At 52.3% G+C, this 19,475-nt stretch overlaps 2 protein-coding genes across 4 annotated transcripts; both read right to left on the bottom strand.

Annotated features, from left to right (window-relative positions):
• Positions 1 to 98: 98 nt before the first annotated feature.
• SLC16A4 (solute carrier family 16 member 4) lies at positions 99 to 14,641 on the bottom strand. 3 transcript variants are annotated; one of them, XM_058855518.1, is made up of 9 exons: positions 13,922 to 13,968; positions 13,734 to 13,878; positions 12,621 to 12,753; positions 11,760 to 11,903; positions 10,951 to 11,112; positions 9,902 to 10,420; positions 6,473 to 6,684; positions 4,669 to 4,762; positions 99 to 413 (listed from the first exon to the last, which is right to left on the bottom strand). In XM_058855518.1, the coding sequence occupies exons 1-9, from the start codon at positions 13,951 to 13,953 to the stop codon at positions 259 to 261; spliced, it is 1,596 nt and encodes a 531-aa protein (XP_058711501.1). In that variant the 5' UTR covers positions 13,954 to 13,968; the 3' UTR covers positions 99 to 258. The 3 variants fall into 3 exon arrangements, with proteins under 3 accessions (XP_058711501.1, XP_058711502.1, XP_058711503.1); XM_058855519.1 differs by lacking the exon at positions 13,922 to 13,968 and adding an exon at positions 14,347 to 14,641 and having other exon boundaries at positions 100 to 413; positions 13,734 to 13,849; XM_058855520.1 differs by lacking the exon at positions 13,922 to 13,968 and adding an exon at positions 14,347 to 14,641 and having other exon boundaries at positions 101 to 413; positions 13,734 to 13,846.
• Positions 14,642 to 15,923: 1,282 nt separating this feature from the next.
• On the bottom strand, positions 15,924 to 19,113 carry LAMTOR5 (late endosomal/lysosomal adaptor, MAPK and MTOR activator 5). The gene is made up of 4 exons (XM_058855521.1): positions 19,001 to 19,113; positions 18,602 to 18,663; positions 17,946 to 18,063; positions 15,924 to 16,248 (listed from the first exon to the last, which is right to left on the bottom strand). Exons 1-4 carry the CDS (start codon positions 19,033 to 19,035, stop codon positions 16,188 to 16,190), a joined length of 276 nt encoding a protein of 91 aa, XP_058711504.1. The 5' UTR covers positions 19,036 to 19,113; the 3' UTR covers positions 15,924 to 16,187.
• Positions 19,114 to 19,475: the final 362 nt, after the last annotated feature.

Genomic DNA, 19,475 nt, shown 5'->3' with positions numbered 1-19,475 from the left:
GTGCTGGGAGGGACAGAGCTGCCGGGCTGGGGATGAAATCCGAGAGGCAGAAAATCCTCGGGAGCAAAGGCACAGTGGCATTTCACATTGCTTTCACAGCATTTCACAGATGGCTTTAATCAGGAGAAATATTCAGGTATACAAACTGATTCTGGCATCCAAACATTCCAATTTTCAATGTTGCTGCTGTTGATACATTCCCAGTACAGGCAATGGCTTTCCCAGCATTGATGCCATCAAAGCCCAGCCTTTAAAACTTCAGCCAGGCCTGGGGCTCTTGCTCAAATTGGCTTTTTTTAGCTTCCACTTTTGGGCTGCAGGCTCAAAGAAGAAGGAAATAGGTGAGATGAGAGCGCAGGCTCCAGCAAGGAGGAAGGAGCAGACGTAGGTCTGGGTGTAATCATAGAGCCACCCTGCAGGAGAGAAGGTTGTTATTAAAGCTGTGCAGTTTTTCTTAGTGAAAATTCATTTGGGGAGGTGGGTGGGAGGCAAAGGATGTGTGTTCTCATCTAAGAATTCCTCAGATATTTTCCTTAAATTATTTTAATTCTTCCTGGGCAGCGTTTCCTGTCAGGAAATTACATTTAGGTCGTTTTTCCCAGAGCCAACTTTGATCCTTGTAGTGACCATGGTGTTTAATTTGATTGAATTTAATCCCTGATTTTTTTTTTATTTTTTTTTTTCCCTGTTTAAGTAAGTGGGCCAAAAGTAGCTGATGGAAGATCCTGTTGGATCCATGGGATGACTTGTGTGTGTGCTGGTATTTACAACATCTGGGCTGCAAACCCCCCCTGTTCTCCAGCCTTGTCTTCCAGGAGAGACCCCAGGCCAGAAGCTGGAAGTAAACTTGATAAAAGTAGCTCTGGGAGGACTTAAAAGGAAAAGCTGAATTCCATCGAGCCTCAGGGATCTCTGGAGGATGCAGGTCACCTTTTAAAGTGACCTCTAAGTGTTGGGTTTGGTCCTGGTGAATCATCTCGGGTCTGGGCAGTGCTTTGAAAGGTGGAGAATTCCTCTCTTGGAATCTAAAATCTGCAAAGTGCTGGGAGATGCTGCTGCACATAAAAACCCTGATCCCCAATGTGGTGTGGTGTGGGTGTGGGGCAGATCTGCTGCTGCTGTGAAATGCAGTTCCTCTGGAGACATCCATGATTTACACAAACAGCAAATCTGACCCAAATCTGGGATTCTTCAAGCCAGGAAGGGACAGGATGCAGTCCCTGAGATCCTGGGCTGGGACACACGGAGGGAAAGGGCGCTGGTAAAACTCTGGGGTCTGTGCTGGAGGGAGGCACTGACATTTCCCCAGCTGCAGGAAGGTTTTATAAAGCAGAGGAGAAGCTGCTTGTGCCCAGTTTTGGTTTCTGTTGTCTCCTGCTGGCCCAGGGACCGTCCCTGTGCTGGGGGAGCTCAGCTGCACAGGAGCCACCCCTCGGTGCTGCTCTGGGGACTCTCCCATGACCCTGGGGCTCTTATGGAGTGCTTCATTCCCAGGGCTGAGATCTCTCTGCTGCCTGGAAGTCTCAGGGATTTGGAGAGGAGAAGGGATGCTGACGTAGTTATTTGTGAGAGGAACAGGACAGAGTGCTCCAGCTGAACTCTGATTTATTGCAGTTCTTCTTAAAATATCCTTCAGGATATTTGTTAATTTATTTATTTATTTCAGTTTTCCTGGGTTTGTTTTTTTTTTTTTTTTTGGTGCTGAGTGGGATTTAGGTGCAGTGGGATTTACCAGCATTGCCTCACTGGCAGCACAGCCATCAACTTCCATCACATCCCAAACTTTCAATGCAAATCCAGTCTCTGTGCCCCCAGGACAATAAATCACTCCTGCTGCAGAAAGCTGAACTGGGAGCTTGTGGTGTTCAAAGCCCAGCAAAGCAGCAGTTTTGTAAGGAATGCTGGTAAATCCCAGGCACCAATGTAATCCAGACTAAACATTCCCAGGGCTGCTGGCTGGGTCAGGCTCTTTAAATGGTGCTGCTGATCTTGAATCAGAAGTTTTATTTATCCCTGATGCCCTGAGGAGCAAAATTCAATGGGAAGGTGGAGATAAAATGTAGAAAATGTCTGAATACATGTGCCAGCAGAGCTTTTGGGTGACTCCATTCTCTCCCCTTTCACCACCCAAATTTCTTGGGACTGAAATTTGTGCTCTGGGGGCTGGAATCTCTTCTAGAATTTGTGTTACAAGCTTTGGTTCAGCTCTTTTGCATTTTTGAGTCAGTGATTTGTACTGCTTGTGGAAATAAACCATGCCCTTCTCTCCTCAGCTTGCTCTTGGCTGCCAAAATAATGTTTATTCTGGTTTGGGTTGGGTTTTTACAGCGTGGCAGCATCCAGAGGTGCCAGTGGATGGGGAGCTCTGAAGGAAACTCCAAACTTCTCCTTTGGGTCCTGCCAAGCTGCCCCTGGATTTCAGGGCTTTCAGCTGAACAGATTTGCAGGTAAGTCACCTTTTCCTTGCTTTGGAAAGCAAATTAGGCAATTTTAACCTTTGCAGTTCTCATTATCCATCATCGTTATTTCCACTGTGTAAAAGCAGAATTCAGGATTTAAATGGTTCATGAGACCCTGGGATTTGGTGCTCTCACCTCCCAAAAGCCTTGAGTTTAGAATTACAGTTTTATCAAACTCAAGGTTTTTGGGAGGTGAGAGCACCAAATCCCAGGGTCTCACAGACCATTTAAATCCTGGGTTCTGCAAGGAGCAAATGGTTTTGGACACTTCATCAGGAGCTTCTGGTCTCACTCAGTTTTCACACTTAAAAGTGCATTGGAAGAGAAAATTGCAGAATTTATCTTGGACCCAAACCTGGATCCTGAGCTCTGGATTGTTTCCATCTTGCTCTGCCTGTAAGGAGATGGATCAGGAAGTGTTTTGCTTCTTGGCTTTATTTGGCCTTTATTTATCCCACCTGCATTAAGCCTGATTTCTATGGAAGGCTTTTTCTGCTTGCTCTACAAACCCACTGCAGAGAGAAAAAGGCTTCCCATTACTGAAAATACAATGCAAGAGGATGGGAATTTAACTGCAGTGTGAGCATGGATGAGACAGCCAAGGTGTTCAGCTCCTGCTGTGTTTTCTGTCGGGGGATCCAGTGGGATTGAGGGATGGCTTTGTGCTGAATGCACACCTTGTACCAGCAGCAGAGATCTGCAATCCAGGCTGGGCATCACCCTGACAGGGGAAAGCTCATTGTCAATGAAATGTTTTTTGCTCTTTGGAAATTGCATCCACAGACAGAGCAGCACAACCAGCCCAGGGGTATTGATTAGGAGTATAAATTTTCTCCTGTGCTGGTGGAACAGCAGCGTTGCTGAAACTTTGAATGGAGCTGGAATTTACAGAATCCTTGGCAGCTTCCAGCCAGGTGCCTCTGCAGGCTGAGGGCAGGGAACAAAAAATGATGGTTTGGATTGGGAAGGACCCAAAAGCTCCTCCCATTCCACCCCCTGCCAGGGGCAGGGACACCTTCCATCATCCAAGTCTTCTCCAAGCCCTGTCCAACCTGGCCTTGGACACTCCCAGGGATCCAGGGGCAGCCACAGCTGCTCTGGGCACCTGTGCCAGGGCATCACCATCCTCACAGGGAACAATTCCTTCCCAATATCCCATCCAGCCCAGCCCTCTGGCACTGGGAGCCATTCCCTGTGTCCTGTCCCTCCATCCCTTGTCCCCAGTCCCTCTCCAGCTCTCCTGGATCCCCTTTAGGCCCTGGCAGGGGCTCTGAGCTCTCCCTGGATCCTTCCCTTCTCCAGGTGAGCCCCCCCAGCTCTCTGAGCCTGGCTCCAGAGCAGAGGGGCTCCAGCCCTGGAGCAGCTCCATGGCTCCTCTGGGCTGGCTCCAGCAGCTCCAGGTGCTGATGTTGGTTGTTCCCCAGGGCAGCTCTGCAGGGGGGTCTCACCTGAGCAGGGCTGAGAGCAGAATCCCCCCCTGCCCTGCTGCCCACGCTGGGGCTCAGCCTGGGGACACTTGGGCTGCAGGGAGGAAAAGCTTTGTCCTGGCCAAGCTGCTTGGAGGAGAACGAGTCCCCTGCTCCTGAGCAGAGGCTGGACACTCATTTCTAAGCACTTGAAATCTCCCAAATCCTCACAGCTGCCTTGGTTTCCTGGCAGAGGGAGAAGAGCAAAGGCTTTTCACACTCCTTATCTCTGGGCCCAGAGCTCTGGTGGCTGAGCTGTGTAATCTCTGTCAAAACAAGAGATTACTGAGCCTTGTCCTGATGTTTCAGTGCCTCTGCCTGGTGGGAATGTTGCTGAGCCTGTCCTTGCTTTCCCTTCCTCTCCTTGCTTCCCCTGCAGTTCAAGTTCAGTGTTAAACACCGTTGGGAGTAAAATCCATGGTAATGTGCTCGTTCTCCTGCTGTGGCCAGGGCTAAACTCTGCACCTGGGCCTTCCCTGCATTTCCAGATATTCCAGGCAGCATTTTCTAAATATTCCAGGCAGCATTTTCCAAGCTGACTGTTGGATTTTGCAAATTCCCAAACAAAACGTTGCCTGTCTATAAAAGTACATTTCTGAAATAGGATATTTTTTTTAATTTCTTTTTAATCTGTTTGAACAGAAAACCCATCCTGGGATGGATCCCTTTAGGAGAGTGAACCAGCAGTGTGTTTTATCCCTGGATTTCTGGGGTGGGGGTGTGTTTTACATAGCATCACTCACCTGCTAAAGGGGGTCCTCCCATGGCTGCTATCCCTGCGAAGAAGGCAGCAAAGCCCAGGTAGCTGTGCAGCTTTTCCACACCCACCAGATCCACCTGGTTGGAAACCAAAAAGGGTAATTAGTGATTGGGTTCATAGGAATGCATAGGAACAAGAGATTGATTGATTTTTTTTTTTTTTAATTATATATTTTTTTAAGCACAAGAGATGATTGGATTCTTTTTCTGGGGAATTTCCTCTGCAGCTGCAGCTTTGGAAGGACTTTGCCCCTGTAGGTCTGATCCAGCCTGGAATCCGTTCGCCTCCTTAAGGCAGGCATGGAAATTACTGGGATGGGAGATGCTTCTCCTGCCTTCCAGCTGCCCACACTTTGGGGAAGGAGTTTTAAACTCTGAATGCCTTCCAGAAACAAGTGCCAAATTATAATGGTGCTTCCCTACCTGGATCAGAGAATCCTGGAGTGGTTTGGATTGGAAGGGACCTCAAAGCACATCTCTTCCACCCCACCTTCCATCAATCCAGCCTGCTCCAAGCCCCATCCAGCCTGGCCTTGGGCACTCCCAGGGATCCAGGGGCAGCCTCAGCTGCTCTGGGCACCTGTGCCAGGGCATCACCACCCTCCCAGGGAAAATTCCTGCCCAGTATCCCATCCATCCCTGCCCTCTGGCAGAGGGAGCCATTCCCTGTGTCCCATCCCTCCTTCAGCTTCAGCTCTCCTGGATCCCCTTTAGGCCCTGGCAGGGGCTCTGAGCTCTCCCTGGATCCTTCCCCTCTCCAGGTGAGCATTCCCAGCTCTCCCAGGCTCCAGCCCTGGCAGCAGCTCCGAGCTCTCCAGCAGGACCCTGCTGAGCTCTCAGTGTGATCCAGGTGATGGTGGGCTGGGAGCAGGACCCTGCTGAGCTCTCAGTGTGATTGATCCAGGTGATGGTGGGCTGGGAGCAGGACCCTGCTGAGCTCTGTGTGTGATCCAGGTGATGGTGGGCTGGGAGCAGGACCCTGCTGAGCTCTCAGTGTGATCCAGGTGATGGTGGGCTGGGAGCAGGACCCTGCTGAGCTCTGTGTGTGTGATCCAGGTGATGGTGGGCTGGGAGCAGGAGCCTGCTGAGCTGTGTGTGTGTGATCCAGGTGATGGTGGGCTGGGAGCAGGACCCTGCTGAGCTCTCAGTGTGATCCAGGTGATGGTGGGCTGGGAGCAGGACCCTGCTGAGCTCTGTGTGTGTGATCCAGGTGATGGTGGGCTGGGAGCAGGACCCTGCTGAGCTGTGTGTGTGATCCAGGTGATGGTGGGCTGGGAGCAGGACCCTGCTGAGCTGTGTGTGTGTGATCCAGGTGATGGTGGGCTGGGAGCAGGACCCTGCTGAGCTCTGTGTGTGTGATCCAGGTGATGGTGGGCTGGGAGCAGGACCCTGCTGAGCTGTGTGTGTGTGATCCAGGGGATGGTGGGCTGGGAGCAGGACCCTGCTGAGCTCTGTGTGTGTGATCCAGGTGATGGTGGGCTGGGAGCAGGACCCTGCTGAGCTGTGTGTGTGTGATCCAGGTGATGGTGGGCTGGGAGCAGGACCCTGCTGAGCTCTCAGTGTGATCCAGGTGATGGTGGGCTGGGAGCAGGACCCTGCTGAGCTCTGTGTGTGTGATCCAGGTGATGGTGGGCTGGGAGCAGGACCCTTCTGAGCTCTCAGTGTGATCCAGGTGATGGTGGGCTGGGAGCAGGACCCTGCTGAGCTCTCAGTGTGATCCAGGTGATGGTGGGCTGGGAGCAGGAGCCTCACCCCCAGCTCAGGCGTGGCTGAGCACACTGGACTCACCAGCACAGGCAGCACCAGAGCCATGAAGCCTCCAGAGAAGATGGCAAAGGCCACGGTGTAGGCGAGCAGCAGAGGGAAGGTGGTGGCCAGCGGCCCCAGCAGGTTGGTGACCCCGCTGAGGAGCAGGTAGGTGACATGGAAATGGTACTTCTTGGTCCAGTCGTGGTCGGCCACCCAGCCCGAGAGCAGCTGGCTCAGCATCTCCGTGATGCCTGAGGAAACAGGAGCCTCAGGGGAGACTTGTCTTTGTGTAAGATTTAAATTCTGTTATTCCTAGAGGTTTTTTTATATTATTACTTCGTGTAAATAGATGGGATATTATAAATCTAACTGTATTTTATAATATTTTATATTATTATATTATGTGTAGCATATGCATTCTATTGATACTTATAGTATTTTATATTTATATATTTCTATATTTATATATTTTATATATTTATATATTTTATATATTTACATATATTTTATATATTTACATATATGTTATATATTTACATATATAACATATATTTACATATGTTATATACATATATTTTATGTTTATATATTTTATATTTTATATGTATTTATATATTTATATATAAATTTTATATTTTTATATATTTTAATATATTTATATGCATTTATATATAAATATATTTTATTTTTATATATTTATATGCATTTATATATATTTATGTATTTATATTTATATATATTTATATATTATATATTATAGAAATAATATAAAACAATACAAAAAATATAAAATAATTTAATAATATATCATAATCATATACTGTATCATGTTTCTCTCATTCTTTAGTCTCTTTACTTCTTTGAACGGTTATTATAGTGTAGTATGTTATAATATATTACATCATAGGATATTTTCATATTATCTGTATTATTTTATATAATTAACTTTATTTCATTTAGTTAAATTATTCTTATCTCCAGATTACTATATTTATTATTTAGTATTTGCATATTTTAATATTTTTATATTTTTACTATATATTAATATATTTACATATATTCAATATATTACATATTATACATTCTAATATTGTTATATTATTTATATTATTATACATGATGCCTATTACACTTCATTATTTAAATTAACCCTAATATAATTTATTTTTATATTTATTTTATATTTATATATTTAAATATTTATAAAATATATTTGTTTTGTTTTATAGTTATTTGTATTATTTTTTATTATCATATACATTATTTTATATATGTTTATTTATATAGTTTTGAATTATTATATTTCTTATTTATTACTGATTTTTATAACATTAATTATTTCCATTATTCCATATTATTTCTATTATTTGCCTGTGTCACACCCCAATTTCCCTGTTCATTGTGATGACATCACCACAAAGGCCTAAAATGCCAAAAAGTTCCAGGTGTTTTTAGGCTGTTGCAAAATCCATGGATTGGGGTTTTTTTTTTCTCCTTTTCCCTTGTGCTGCTCTTCCCAAGGGCACCAAAGTGCTCTGGAAAAATTCCCTTCAGGGCTCTGCAGCCCAGACACCTCTGAAATGCCCTAAATCAGGACAGAGGAACTTGCTAAGGAGAAAAAAGCTGAATATTAGGAAGAAAAATGCACCTGAGATCTTAATTTCTCTACAAAACCTAAGAGCACAGAAACGCAGGCGTTTTAGAGGCTCAGCAGCCTTTCAGTTATTGGGGTTTTGAGAGTTGGGGTTTTGAGAGTTGGGGTTTTGAGAGCTGTTTTTTACATTTCTTGGTGCATTTTTATGAAGCAAAGATCCAGAAGCTCTCGTGCCCCACTGACCCCTGTGTCCCTCCCACTCCTAATTCCAAATGTCCCGTTAATTTCTGGGCTCTCCTCACACCTTGACACCCCCTCCCTGCTGAATATTCCCCAGCACTGCAGAAATAAAATGTATTTTTGTACAATAAAATATTTCCTGCTGACTGAGGCTGGAGCCACTTTCTTATCCCAGCGTGGTTTTAGAGTTAATCCTGGCTTATCACCGGGCATGGGTTTGGTTTTTGGGGAGTGGGCCTTGTTTTTTTTCCCCACTTGGAGGTGGAAATCCAAATCCAAATGCCTGGATCCACATTAATGTGGGGGGGGTTCCTCCAATATTGAATTTTCCCCTCCTGGGTCAAACCCTGGAGGGTTTTGGATTCCCCTCTGGATTCTGGTGGCTTTGAGCACAGCTGGGATGGTGCTGGGAAGGTTCCAGAAGGACAGAGAGCACCTTGTAACTGGAAATTTGGGGTTGGTGGGATCACCCAGCACCCAGGGGCGTGCAGGAGGCGACTGTGTGTGCACAGAGGGCTCAGGGTGAAACCTGTGCCACGAGGAGCCATCCCAGGATGGCTGGGAGCGTTTCTGGGCCCCATCAGCTGTGTTTTGGTGTGTGTTTGCTGTGTGTGTTTGCTGTGTGTGTTTGCTGTGTGTTTTGCTGTGTGTTTTGCTGTGTTTTGCTGGGTGTGTTTTGCTGTGTTTTGCTGTGTGTTTTGCTGTGTGTTTGGTGTGTGTTTGCTGTGTGTTTTGCTGTGTGTTTGGTGTGTGTTTTGCTGTGTGTTTTGCTGTGTGTTTGGTGTGTGTTTGCTGTGTGTGTTTGCTGTGTGTTTTGCTGTGTGTTTTGCTGTGTTTTGCTGGGTGTGTGTTTGCTGTGTGTGTTTGCTGTGTGTTTTGCTGTGTTTTGCTGGGTGTGTTTTGCTGTGTTTTGCTGTGTGTTTTGCTGTGTGTTTGGTGTGTGTTTTGGTGTGTGTTTTGGTGTGTGTTTGGTGTGTGTTTGCTGTGTGTGTTTGCTGTGTGTTTGGTGTGTGTTTGCTGTGTGTTTTGCTGTGTGTTTGGTGTGTGTTTTGCTGTGTGTGTTTTGCTGTGTGTGTTTGCTGTGTGTGTTTGCTGTGTGTGTTTGGTGTGTGTTTGGTGTGTGTTTGGTGTGTGTTTGCTGTGTGTTTGCTGTGTGTTTGCTGTGTTTTGCTGTGTGTTTTGCTGTGTGTTTTGCTGTGTTTTGCTGTGTGTTTGCTGTGTGTTTGCTGTGTGTTTGGTGTCTTTTGCTGTGTGTGTTTTGGTGTGTTTGCTGTGTTTTGGTGTGTGTTTTGGTGTGTGTTTTGGTGTGTGTTTTGGTGTGTGTTTGCTGTGTTTTGCTGTGTTTTGCTGTGTGTTTTGCTGTGTGTGTTTGGTGTGTGTTTTGGTGTGTGTTTTGGTGTGTGTTTTGGTGTGTGTTTTGGTGTGTGTTTGGTGTGTTTTGCTGTGTGTTTTGCTGTGTTTTGCTGTGTGTTTTGCTGTGTGTTTTGCTGTGTGTTTTGCTGTGTGTTTTGCTGTGTGTTTTGCTGTGTGTTTTGCTGTGTGTTTTGCTGTGTGTTTTGCTGTGTGTTTTGCTGTGTTTTGCTCTGTGTTTTGGTGTGTTTTGGTGTGTTTTGGTGTGCTGTTTCTTTGCCTACCAGCCACGGCGATGAGGAAGGAGCCGTCCCTGCCGCTCATGCCCAGCGTCCTGGCCCTCGCCACCAGGTGGAACAGGGGCACGAAGTAGGCCAGGTGGCTGAACAGGAAAGACCACGTGAAAATGAAGAAAACGGGATCCTTCAGCGGGGAGAAGTCCAGGAGAGGCTGAGAAGGTTCCTTTGTGGTGGCTGCAGGGGGTTTGTGGCTTCTGCTGGCCTCGGTGGCTGTTTCTGAGGAGGAGCTCTCCGGGCTGGGTTTCTGGAGCATTTCCAAGGCTGGGTCAGAGCCAGCTCTGCCATGGGGCATCAGGAGTCTCCCTGTGCTGGAAGCCTGCTGTAATTCCCTGTCAGTGCCTCCACCCAAACATCCACCCGGAGTTTCTGGATCCTTCTTTGCCACCTCTGACCCCTGGTGCTGATTTTTGGCAGATTTCTGAGGCGGTTGGGTGCTGACGGGCCACAGCAGCATGCTGGAAGGCACCAGGTTCAACATGATGCCTCCAGAAATCAGGAGAGTACCTGAGGGAAGGCAAAAGGTGTTTTCTTCTTGGATTGGAAAGGGGGGAGCAGCGGGAAATGGCCTTTGTAGAGCAGGGTGTGGTTTTCACTGACCATGGAGAAAGCTCTGCTGTGAGAAGGGAGTTTGCCTTCTCCTTATGGAGCAGTTAACAAAGCAGGGATTTTTATTCCTGTTTTTCGAGCTGGAAGTTCATTTTGCTGTGATGCACAGAACAAATGCCCAGCTTCCTCTGGGATCTGGAGCTTGTTTTGCTTTTCCTCATTTAAAGTCATGATGGACCTTCAAGATGGTCCTGAAACACTACAGTTAAAGTAGGGATTTCTGGATTTGATTTCCAAACTCTGTGCTTTGACTCTGATTTTAATGAGTGATTAAGTGTTTAATTATTAACAAGATATCCCCAAACTATCCTAAAAGAGGCAGAGCTGTTCCTCAGGGTGTTGAATTTTTAAAAAGATCCTCTTACCCTGCCCAGATCTCCCCAAATGCCCTTTCAGAGCTGAGTTTGGAGGAGCAGGAGGTGCCTCACCTTGCCAGCCGTAGATCTCGATGAGGAGCTGAGTGCAGGGAGCCATGAGGAACGTCAGCCCCATCCCGGAGCGGGCCAGGGCGTTGGAGAGGGCCAGGCGTGCCCGGCAGCGCTTGGCCGTCATCACCGCGGCCGCCTGGTACAGACAGGCAAACCCCATCCCTGTGGGGAGGCTGAAGATAAGAATTCCGTGCCCAATTCCACGTCCTGCTATCCCAAGCTCGCAGTCCCTGGCTCTGCAGCGTGCCCAGGCTGAAAGGAGGGGATTTCTGCTGTCCCAGTGGGTGGGGGTTGGAGGCTCTGCCCTTTTATAAGGGATTTTTAAAGGCCGGGAATCTGTGTAGGTCCAGGGAAAAAATCAATCCTAGTTGGGACTGGAGTGTTGAAAGTGGTGTTTTATTCTGAGCACAAAGCTTTGGGAGTTCAGTGTTGCACAGAAAGGAGCTGGGGATGCTTTGGCACTGAAGGTTCACAGAATATCCTGAGGTGGAAGGGACCCACCAGGATCATCCAGTCCAGCTCCTGCCCTGCACAGACACCCCAACAGCCCCACCCTGTCCCTGGAGCGGTGTCCAAACACTCCTGGAGCTCTGTGCCCATTCCCTGGGGAGTCTGGGCAGTGCCAGCACCCTCTGGGGAAAGAAACTTCCCTGAGATCCAACCTAAACCTCCCCTGGCACAGCTCCAGCCCTTCCCTTTGGTTCTGTCCCTGATCACCTCAGGCTCCTCTTCTCCAGCTGAACAAACCCTTGGTTGCTCCCTCTCCAGACCCTTCCCAGGCTTAAGGCTGAAGGAGCTGATGGTCTCACCCAGCAGGAATCCCATGGAGAAGCAGAGGAAGGGGACACTGGTGGCCTGAGTGCTGAGCAGGCAGCCCCCAGCCACCAGCCCGGCCCCCAGGATGGAGGTGGGTCTCTCTCCCAGCCACCGGCACACCACGGCCACCAGCGGGGCTGCAAGGGAAACACACACAGCTCAGGCTGAGGGGGATAAAAACTGCTCTGGCAGGGCTGGGGGGCTGGCTGGGAGCACTGGGAAGTGGTCCTTGGGAGGCAGGGGGTGACAGCGGGGCTGGGATGGGCTCATGGCCTTTGGGAGAGGGGCTTTGCTGTACCCTGGGAGCTCGGGAAAGGGGCAGGGAAGGAGGCAAAGCCCAAACATTCAGCTCTCCTGAGCCTCCTCCCTCAGTCACAGCATGCCCAGCAGCTCCAAATTATTCCACAGCTGGGACAAGAGCATTGTTTGCTCTGGATCTGTACAAGAAACCTACAGTCAAGCTCAGGGGATCCCAGAATGGTCTGGGTTGGAAGAGACCTCAAAGCTCATCCAGTTCCAACCCCCTGCCATGGCAGGGACACCTTCCACTATCCCAGGCTGCTGCAAGCCCTGTCCAGCCTGGCCTTGGACATTTCCAGGGGCAGCCACAGCTGCTCTGGGCACCTGTGCCAGGGCCTCCCACCCTCACAGGGAAGGATTTCTTCCCAATTTCCAATTTCTTGCCACCATCCCATCTGAAGGGCCCTGTGTTTAGAGCCCATTCCTGCTCAGACACCTGTGGGTGCCAGCCATGTCCAGTGTGGGATGAGAATTGGGTCCACAGAGCATCCTCAGTGCCCCCAGGACAGAGAGAGGCTGCAGCAGTGCTCCCAGCCTCGGGAACTCCAGCTCACCTCCCAGGAAGCGCAGGGAGGACATGATGGAGCCGATCCAGCTGACCTGCTCAGATGATCCCCCCATCTCCTCTCGGAAAGCCACGAAAAAAATCCCGAAGGTCTTGAGCATCCCCATCACGAGCACATTGACCTGAATTGAGAGGGGTGAAGGTCAGGTGCCACAGGGGATTGGGAAGGAGGAAAAGCTTTTCCTTCTGCTTTTTTTTTTTTTTTTGTGGTGGTGTGGGAGAAACAAACTGGGACACTTGAACCAGTGTTGGGGAACCCCAGAAGGGTGGGCTGGTCCTGGCCATGCTGCAGTTTGATCTCAGAAACCCTCTCCAAACTGCCTTTCCAAAGGAAAGGAACAAAGTAACCCTGGAGCTCAACTCTGGGGGGATACTTTTCATCTTTTAAGTTCCTTTTTAGTACTGCAGTGGAAATGGATCCTTTGCAGGTGGCTGGGAGGTGATGAGGAGATGAGGGCAGCAGGGGTGGACATCATCTGGGCAGTTTCCCAGGATTTGTCTGCCACAGGGGCAAAGGACAGACAGTTTGTGACCTTAATTTTAACTCCTGTTGTCTCCCTGGTGTTTAATGATTGGCAGGGAGTTACTCGGGGTGGATTTGAAGTGAGGAAAGCTTTCCCAGCTCTCGGGGGATGGTGCTTTCTTTACGGTTGGATTCAGTAACGTTAAAGGTCATTTCCAAGCTTCACAATTCCTTGATTGATCACTGGTGGGAAGATAAAGCCTGGGGCACAGAGAATTGGTGCCTTTAACTGGTGCTGAGGTTCCCAGAGAGTACCTGAGCGTTTGTGCTGCTCCCAGTCAGTCCCTGGCTCCCAGCTCCCTGCCCAGGGTGGGATCACACCCTGGCTGAAGGGACAGGACAGCCCGACAGCCCTTTGGGGTTTGACACCCCCGTGGTGAAGTGTTTGAGTAGGGAAAAGTCATTTATCCTGGCAAGGGCACCCTCCTCATCCCCGAGCCCGAGGCATTCCACAGGGAATGGCGTGGCTGGGCTGTGCTCAGCCTTGGGTGGGATCAGCCTGTCCTGTCCTGTCCGGAGTGGGGCTGGAGCTTTCCCCCCGTCCCAGCTCCGGGAAGGTTCGGTTCATCCCCTGCTCACCAGGAAGAAGTGGAACACCACTCCCCACGCCCACCCTCCGGCTGCTGCTGCGGTGCCTCGGCTCTTCCCAGCTGATGGAGCCTCCGGAGCCTCCTCATCCTCCTTCTTGTGCCCTGCTGGTGACAATGTCAGGACACATGAGCACCTTCCTGTGCCCTGCTGGTGACAATGTCAGGACACACGAGCACCTTCCACTGCTCCTTTTCCACCCCCGAGCCATTCCCTGCGGGCAGTGCTGCCGTGGGGCGGGCACCTCACTCTGCACTCACCTGGGGGATGCTTTCACCAACCTTTCTGACAATTCCACCTTCTCCCTGTCTGCAAACACGTTAATATTCTTTCTCATTCCCACCAAATGACTGTGCCCACTTCAGCTTTCCGGGTGCCTTAGTGCTGCTGTAGCGCTTTGGTTTGTGCCGGGAGCCCGGGGGTCGGTGTCAGTCTGGATCCACCTCGGAGCTCTCCGGAAAGCTCTTCCCACCCCATCTTTCTGTTCCTGTCCCCCTCCCATCCTCTCACCCACCCCGAGCCTGTGGCAGAGGCAGGATCCTGCCCGAGGGGGCAGCTGGACCCTACAGCACCTGGGGATGACGATCCTGGAACTTTTCCTTACCGCCTTGCTGCTGCATGCTGCAAAATCCTCCCCGGAGCGTTCGACAGCGAAGAGAAATCCCTTCAGAGTCTCTTCATTTGCTCCAGAGATGAAATCCCCCCTTCCTGACTTGGCAGGCCAGAGTCTGCTCCTCATTCCCATCCGCTGAGGGTGATGGTGTCTGTCCTGAGCAGGACATGGAGCCTGGCAAGCGCTGGGGGGACAGAGCCCATCCTCCTCCTCCTCCTCCTCCTCTCTGGAGGCAGAGCTTGACTTGAGGCCCCAAGGCCGGCAGTCCCTCCCCTTCCCCCGCTGGGAACAGGAAACCCGGGGCGTTTGGAGCAGCAATCCTGTGGGGAGGGAAAGGGAGGGGGAGCCTGCAAAGTTCTGACTCTGGGAAAGCTCCGGCAGAGCAGAGCTGGGGCAGCAATGATGGACTGGAACCAGGCCTGGCCCTGCCCATCCTGCACGGCCCTCGGCCCGGGGAACGGCACCACTGAGGAGGGCACAGGCTGGAAAACTCGGTGATTTCAGCTGGACACAGCCCCGGGGCGGCGCTGGCTCCTGTAAATGTGCCCAGACTCCCGGGGAAACACAGCCCTGCTGCTCCCTCCCTTCCCCGGCTGACCTGGCACCCCAATCATCACAGAAAACCGGCAGCACTGGGGGACAGCGACGCTCTCTGCTCTCCCTTGGCAAAGAACGCAAGAGCTGTGTCGCTCTGGTGGAGCCCAGGATCTGTGGGAGCCCCTGGAGCTTTCCCTACAGGAGGAATTTCCATCTGTACACTGAGCTTTATGAGATTTGTAGTGAGTGTGGTCTGAGGGGCTGCAGGAGGGGGCACAGGGACAGCAGCACCAGCGCTCAGAGCTGTTGGATGCCCGGGGGAAACTCCAGCTCCAGCTGCTCCTGCAGGGATGGAGGGGGAGGGACAAGGACTCCCCAGGGCCAGCACAGAGCACTGCCACGATCAGGGCTTTACTCCAGATGAACACTGAGCTGGAGGGGAGCCTGGCCAGCCAGGGGCTACTCCTGTGTGAGCCTGTGACTGTCACTGCCCAGCGCAGCTGCTCCGAGGAGTAAAGGCTGAGCAGTGGCAATGTCATTTCACTCTGACTCAGCCCAGCTTTTACCTCATGCTCTGCTCTGAAACTGCCCCTTCCTGCAGTGCAGCCCAGCTCCTTTTCCCTCCCCAGCACACAGGAACCATTGGGGTGTAGCAATTCCCACCTTTCTGCAGGATTGTTTCCCTGCAGCGTTTCCAACCCGCAGGAGGCAGAGGGGGCCTGGGTTTTTGAGGATGTTGCCAAGATCCCTCTGCAGCTCCCAGGGCCCTGGCAGGGCCAGCATGTACAGGTCTGAACTTCAACCCAAGGCACAGCGAGCGTGTAACTCCCACAGAATGTTTAACTCGAGGAGGTGAAATGTTTCCTAGGAGAAATTCCTCCGAAAGCATTTGTACCTTTTCTCTTGGAGGAGCCTCCACGAATTCCAGTCTTTCTGCAGAGGAATGCTAATGAAGGGAGTGGGAGAAGTTACCTTGCCTGGCTTTGGAAACAAGCACCAGGCCCAGCTCTCCCAGAGCAAAGAGAAGGAAGGAAGGTTTTTTACAGGTCATTTATTGATTTCTCTGACAAACGAGGCCCCCCACATACAGCAGGGAGGATCTGCTCATTACAGGGCCTGGGGCCATGCCCACGGATCATCCTCAGCAGCACAAGGGCTGAAATGTGAGCTGGAGACCCGGGAGCTGCCAGGAGCTGGTGAGAGGGGAGGGAGAGCCTTCATCCTGGGTGTGGAGCTCCAAAGGGAGCGTGGCAGTGCAGGGAGGAGGAGCTGGGAGTGGAGCTGCTTCCCAGGGCTCAGGACAGCAGCTTGTGCACTGCCACGGTGATGCTGTCGTGCTTCTGGATCATGATGTTCCTGCAGCAGGGAGAAAGTGCTGAGGGAGGGCAGCTGGGACAGGAGCAGCTGCTGGGGGTGGGAAATGGGCAGGGGAATCACTGAGCAGCCACAAACCCCATCCCCACCCCAGACCTCGGCTGCTCCTTCTCCACACTCCATGAGCAGCGATGGAGACATCCCTGTGCCCCATTGACTCTGAGAGCCCTGGATAAACACAGGGATCCACCCTGGATAAACACAGGGATCCACCCTGGATAAACACAGGGATCCACCCTGGATAAACACAGGGATCCACCCTGGATAAACACGGGGATCCACCCTGGATAAACACGGGGATCCAGCCTGGATAAACACAGGGATCCACCCTGGATAAACACAGGGATCCACCCTGGATAAACACGGGGATCCAGCCTGGATAAACACAGGGATCCAGCCTGGATAAACACGGGGATCCACCCTGGATAAACACAGGGATCCACCCTGGATAAACACAGTGATCCCACCCCTGGATAAACACAGGGATCCAGCCTGGATAAACACAGGGATCCACCCTGGATAAACACAGGGATCCAGCCTGGATAAACACAGGGATCCACCCTGGATAAACACAGGGATCCACCCTGGATATCCACAGGGATCCAGCCCTGAATATCCACAGGGATCCAGCCTGGATAAACACAGGGATCCACCCTGGATAAACACAGGGATCCAGCCTGGATAAACACAGGGATCCACCCTGGATAAACACAGGGATCCAGCCTGGATAAACACAGGGATCCAGCCTGGATAAACACAGGGATCCAGCCCTGGATAAACACAGGGATCCAGCCTGGATAAACACAGGGATCCAGCCCTGGATATCCACAGGGATCCATCCCTGGATATCCACAGGGATCCACCCTGGATAAACACAGGGATCCATCCTGGATAAACACAGGGATCCACCCTGGATAAACACAGGGATCCCACCCCTGGATAAACACAGGGATCCACCCTGGATATCCACAGGGATCCATCCCTGGATAAACACAGGGATCCACCCTGGATAAACACAGGGATCCAGCCCTGAATATCCACAGGGATCCAGCCTGGATAAACACAGGGATCCACCCTGGATAAACACAGGGATCCAGCCTGGATAAACACAGGGATCCAGCCTGGATAAACACAGGGATCCAGCCTGGATAAACACAGGGATCCAGCCTGGATAAACACAGGGATCCAGCCTGGATAAACACGGGGATCCCACCCCTGGATAAACACAGGGATCCACCCTGGATATCCACAGGGATCCATCCCTGGATAAACACAGGGATCCATCCTGGATAAACACAGGGATCCACCCTGGATAAACACAGGGATCCCACCCCTGGATAAACACAGGGATCCACCCTGGATAAACACAGGGATCCACCCTGGATATCCACAGGGATCCATCCCTGGATAAACACAGGGATCCACCCTGGATAAACACAGGGATCCAGTCCTGGATATCCACAGGGATCCCAGGGGGGAGGAGTTACCGAGCTCCACCATCCCCCAAAAGGTTTCCGACTGCTTTTACACCTCCTGCCTCTTCAAATCCCCTTAATCCGATGCCTCTGGCAGTGCCCGCCTCCCGCTCTCCTGCAGACGAGGAGCTGCTCCAGGGATGACTCCAGAGGGCTCCCAGGGCTGTGGGAAGGGCCAGCGGCAGCTCGGGGCTGGGAACTCACCCGTTATCCGACTCCAGGCACACCACGGGAGTGTCGGTGGGGTCGGAGGTGAGCTTGGCCGCCTGCTGGGCCAGCACGGAGATGATTCCGGCGTGCTCGTCCGACAGGGTCCCTCTGCCTGCGGAGGCGGGAGGGGAAGGTGGAGCCCCGTGTGCCTCCCCCAGGCCACGGGGGCTGCTCCTGCCCCGGCCCATTTCCCTCCCTCCACCAGCAATCCTGAACGTGTCAGGAACAGCTGGCTGCGCTTTCCCCCGAGGCACAGGCAGCTGGTGGCCCTTGGGGACAGCCCGAGGTGGGGGCAGGACAGCAGGACAAGGCCGGGTGTCCCCAGCCGGGGAGGGCTCGGGTGGGGCCGGGCCTGGAGCCCCCAGCCCGGGGAGCCCTGAAGGGACCGGGCAGGGCTGGGTGTCCCCAATGCGGCGCCCCCCAGCCCGGGGAGCCCCAACCGGAGCCGGGCGGTGCCCCCAGCCCCAGGGGCCCGGCAGGGAGCGGGCAGCGCCAGGAGCCCCCGGCCCGGTGCCCCCAGCCCCGGGAGCCCCTGGAGGGACACCAGGACGCGGTGTTCCCACCCCGGGAGCCCCTGGAGGAGCATCAGGACGCGGTGTTCCCACCCCGGGAGCCCGCAGAGCCCGGCCCGGCCCCGCTCGCTCACTCACAGCCCAGGTTCAGCCCCTGCGAGTCGGTGCACAGCACTCCCACCACGGCCGGGCTCTTCATGCTGCGGGAGACAGCGCCGGTCACAGCCGGGACCCCGGCCCGGCCCCGTCCCCCTGTGTCCCGGTGTCCACCCCGTGTCCCCTCGTGTCCCGCTGTCCCCCGCTGTCCCCCCATGTCCCGGTGTCCCCCCGTGTCCCCCGTGTCCCCCCGGTGTCCCCCCGTGTCCCCCCAGTGTCCCCCCGTGTCCCCGGTGTCCCCCCGGTGTCCCCCGTGTCCCGGTGTCCCCCCGTGTCCCCCCCGTGTCCCCCCGCTGTCCCCCCGTGTCCCGGTGTCCCCCCGTGTCCCCCCGCTGTCCCCCGTGTCCCGGTGTCCCCCCGTGTCCCCCCGGTGTCCCTCACGTCTCCTCCAGGTGCTGCTCCAGGGTCCCCTCCATCGCCCCGCGCCGCCACTTCCGGGTAGCTCCGCCAACCACGTGACCCCCGCGACGGCGGCTCCGCAGGGCCAAAAGCGCTCGGGGCGCGTTCGGCTCGGTGGGGGTGCCCCGGGGTCACCCCAAAATCCGCCGGGACCCTCCCGGACCCCCCGTGGCGCTGCCACCTCACTTTGTATTCAAATTTAAACCCTCCCTCGCTATTAAAACATTCATTTTCCTCTCCCTGCCTCCTTTCATGCTCCCAAATAAACTCAGCCAAGCCTCTCTGTCTGTGGGTTTCCATCATCTTCACACGCTGGGCTCGGGGGTAACAACTGAACCTCACTCCTCGCTTTTCTTTCAGATAAATAACCACAAACTCTCCATGGAATTCTCCACTGCACCAATCAGGAGTAAATCTGGATATCGAGGATTTTCCAAAAAATCCAGATGTGGTGAAA

The sequence above is a fragment of the Poecile atricapillus genome, chromosome 23 (assembly GCF_030490865.1).
Source record: "Poecile atricapillus isolate bPoeAtr1 chromosome 23, bPoeAtr1.hap1, whole genome shotgun sequence".
Lineage (NCBI taxonomy): Eukaryota > Metazoa > Chordata > Aves > Passeriformes > Paridae > Poecile > Poecile atricapillus.
This window is presented reverse-complemented; position numbering and strand designations above follow the sequence as displayed.